This window comes from Fringilla coelebs, assembly GCF_963513975.1.
Source record: "Fringilla coelebs genome assembly, chromosome: 15".
In the NCBI taxonomy this organism is placed as follows: domain Eukaryota; kingdom Metazoa; phylum Chordata; class Aves; order Passeriformes; family Fringillidae; genus Fringilla; species Fringilla coelebs.
Genome location: NC_140041.1, coordinates 15,537,653 through 15,540,503, shown reverse-complemented (window position 1 = coordinate 15,540,503; position 2,851 = coordinate 15,537,653). Strand labels below are relative to the sequence as shown.

The 2,851-nt window shown below is 56.9% G+C and overlaps 1 protein-coding gene across 1 annotated transcript; it reads right to left on the bottom strand.

Annotated features, from left to right (window-relative positions):
* Positions 1-1,476: 1,476 nt before the first annotated feature.
* Positions 1,477-2,601, bottom strand: HRH2 (histamine receptor H2; the record flags this gene model as incomplete). Its single annotated transcript, XM_084215856.1, has 1 exon — positions 1,477-2,601. One exon carries the CDS (start codon positions 2,599-2,601, stop codon positions 1,477-1,479), a length of 1,125 nt encoding a protein of 374 aa, XP_084071982.1.
* Positions 2,602-2,851: the final 250 nt, after the last annotated feature.

Here is a 2,851-nt window from a genome sequence, read left to right as displayed (position 1 = left end):
GGGCTGCACTTCTGTGTGAGTAAACAGGATAGCTCTTTGTCTCTGTATGTTTGCAGAAACACCCCCACCACCTTAGACACGCTTTCCATGTGTTTTTATACACAATCTACAATTTGCCAAACGCTGTAACTTTGGGCTCCTCGTTAATTCCTCGGAAATGGAAAAAGGCAGCCCCAGGACCTGCATCCTTGTATTTGCTCCTGTTAATCCATCCCTCTGTATCTCTTTTTCTGCACCCGTCCCTTGGGTACAGTCACATTGGTGCCCTGGGGGAGGCACGAGGCTGGATCAGCCTTTTGGGTGGCTCTGAACTTTGGTTCACCTCCCTGAGTTCTCCTTTTGGTGGCTTAAGACTCTTTCTGGGGCAGGATCAAGGGCACGTGCTGCGAGAGCGCGCGAGCGCGGCTTCTCTGCTGGCACGCTGGCAACAGGGAATCAAAGGACTCCTTATCTACGGATGGAAAGTTTCTGGGCTGCTTATCAGGCGCTGCTTAGAGGTTAGATTATCTCAGGAGCAGCAGATTGAGAGCCTGCCTCTCCGTTCTCCTTGTGCTTGGCTGAGCGAACACCTTGGAGTGAGGCAGTGAGAGGGTGGCACAGCCCTGTGGGGATGTGGGTGCCCAGGGAGGGGGCTGAGGGGACAGCCTGGCACAGACCTTGCCCACTTTGCTCCCCTCCTGCTCCCTCACCACATCCTTTGCTGGGGCTGACCCTCATAACACGCTTGGGGTGGCACTGAGGGAATTTTTTGCTCTAACTTTACATGGGCACTTGTATTTCTAAAAACGTCTGCCAACCTAATTTGGGCTACTCCTGTCCCTTTCCAGAGATGGGAATGGAACTTGCTGTTGGCTGAATTCACTGCTGATGCAAACTGGTGGCTGAAATGCTGAGGGTGCATGGCTCAGATGGGGAGGGAAGCGGCCGAGCTGCTCTGCAGGGAGCTGGGAACCCAGATCTTGGACTGTCAGCCTAGCTGCAGGTGTTCTGACTGTGCCCCAGGACTAATTCCCATCTTTCCTTCTGTCACCTTTCCTGGCCCCTGAAGCTCTGCTCTGTGCCCAGAATTTGCTGTCTGTTCCTCACAGGGGCACAGCTGATTTTGGGGAGCAGCCCCAGCTAAGAGCTTCACCCCATTCTGTACAGCAAATTCTGATGGCAACTGTCCCCATTACCCAGCAAAGCCAGGGGACATTTTGTGCTCCCTGAGCATGGGGGCAATTCCAGGGGAGGCCCAGCCATGTGGGAAGCTGGAGTACCTGGAGTTGTGCCGCCAGCATGGAGGGAATGCAAGCTGGTTTCTTATGAGTGGTGAGGAATTTCTGAGTGGCTGAACTCAGCGGAGTTGCCTGCGCAAGGATCTCCTGCTGGGGCATCAGTTTGTTGCTCAGAAGTCCATGGACAATGGGGGTCCCCACCTCTGCCTTCCTCTCTGGGGCCAGACCTACCATCAAAGCCCCGAGCGTAGGAAGGCTCTTACCTCTTGAGGGCTCCATCAGTGAGCAGAGTCCCCTTCTCATTCCTCACCTCCAGCTTCAAGGGTTTCCCCTCCTGCCTGCCCTGGCCCTGCCTGCCCCTGGGCTGGGCCTCCTGCGGGGGAGGCAGGTGGGAGTTCCTGGGGTGTCCCGTCCTCCAGCAGCGCAGCAAGTGCTGGTACGCCACTCGGAAATCCTTGTTGAGTGTCCCGTAGAGGATGGGGTTCAGGGCTGAGTTGGCATAGCCCAGCCAGAGCACAATGGACATGGGCGTGCCTTTGACCTTGCTGTCCCCCCACACGCCCCGGTAGGTGAACAGGGTGAAGTAGGGGAACCAGCACACGATGAAGGCTCCCAGCACCACTGCCAGGGTCACGGTGGCCTTGTGCTCCTTCACCAGGGGGGGCACGGGCGCGTTGCCCCACGTGTGGTTTATCCTCTTGGCTTGCTCCCTGGCTATCCTGAGTATCCGGTAGTAGGTGATGCACATGATGACCAAAGGGATGTAGAAGGTGAGCAAGCTGTCCACTAACCCGTACACGAGGTTCACTGCCAGCGTGCACTCCTTGCTGCAGGCGGGGCCTGTGTTTTGCACTGCTGTCCCCTTGGTGTTCCAGCCCAGGTGGATGGGTAGGAAGGAGACCATCAGTGACACGGTCCAAATGACAGCCAAGCCCACGGCCACCCGGGAGGGAGTGACCACCTGGCAGTAGCGCAGCGGGGTGGTGACAGCAAAGTAGCGGTCCAGGCTGATCATGAGGAGGTTGAGGATGGAGGCCGTGCACAGCATGACGTCCAGGCTGGTGTAGATGTTGCACAAAACGCTGCCAAAGGGCCACTCCTTGGTGAGCTCATAGAAAGCAGAGAAGGGCAGCACCAGCAGCCCCAGCAGCAGGTCTGTGACGGCCAAGGAGACGATGATGCGGTTTGTCAGGCTCCGCAGCCGGCGGTCCAGGGTGACGGCCAGGCAGACGATGATGTTACCGCAGAGAGTGATCAAGATGAGGATGACCAGAAAGAACCCGACCAGCAGCTGCTGGGGGAAGTCCATGCTTTTTGGAGAGCTTGTGTGGTTGTAACACGGATCCATGGTGTCACTGCAAGGATGGAGCAGTCCTGCTCTCATCAGCTCCAAAGCTGCTTGGAGTGAGCCTGGACCAGGCAGGCCTAGAGCCCTTCCCAAAGAGACCCTTGTTCTACAGGGACCTTGGAGAACATTGCAGAGTCACTTTACACATTCAGCCTTGTGTGCTGGGAATGGCATGGTCTGGGAAAGATGTGGCACTGCAACTCATTTGTGCCTGCTGGCCCCCTCTGGGAGCTCAGTGCTGGAGCCGATGCCCCGTGGCAGCTGCTGGTGGATCTCAACTACTTCT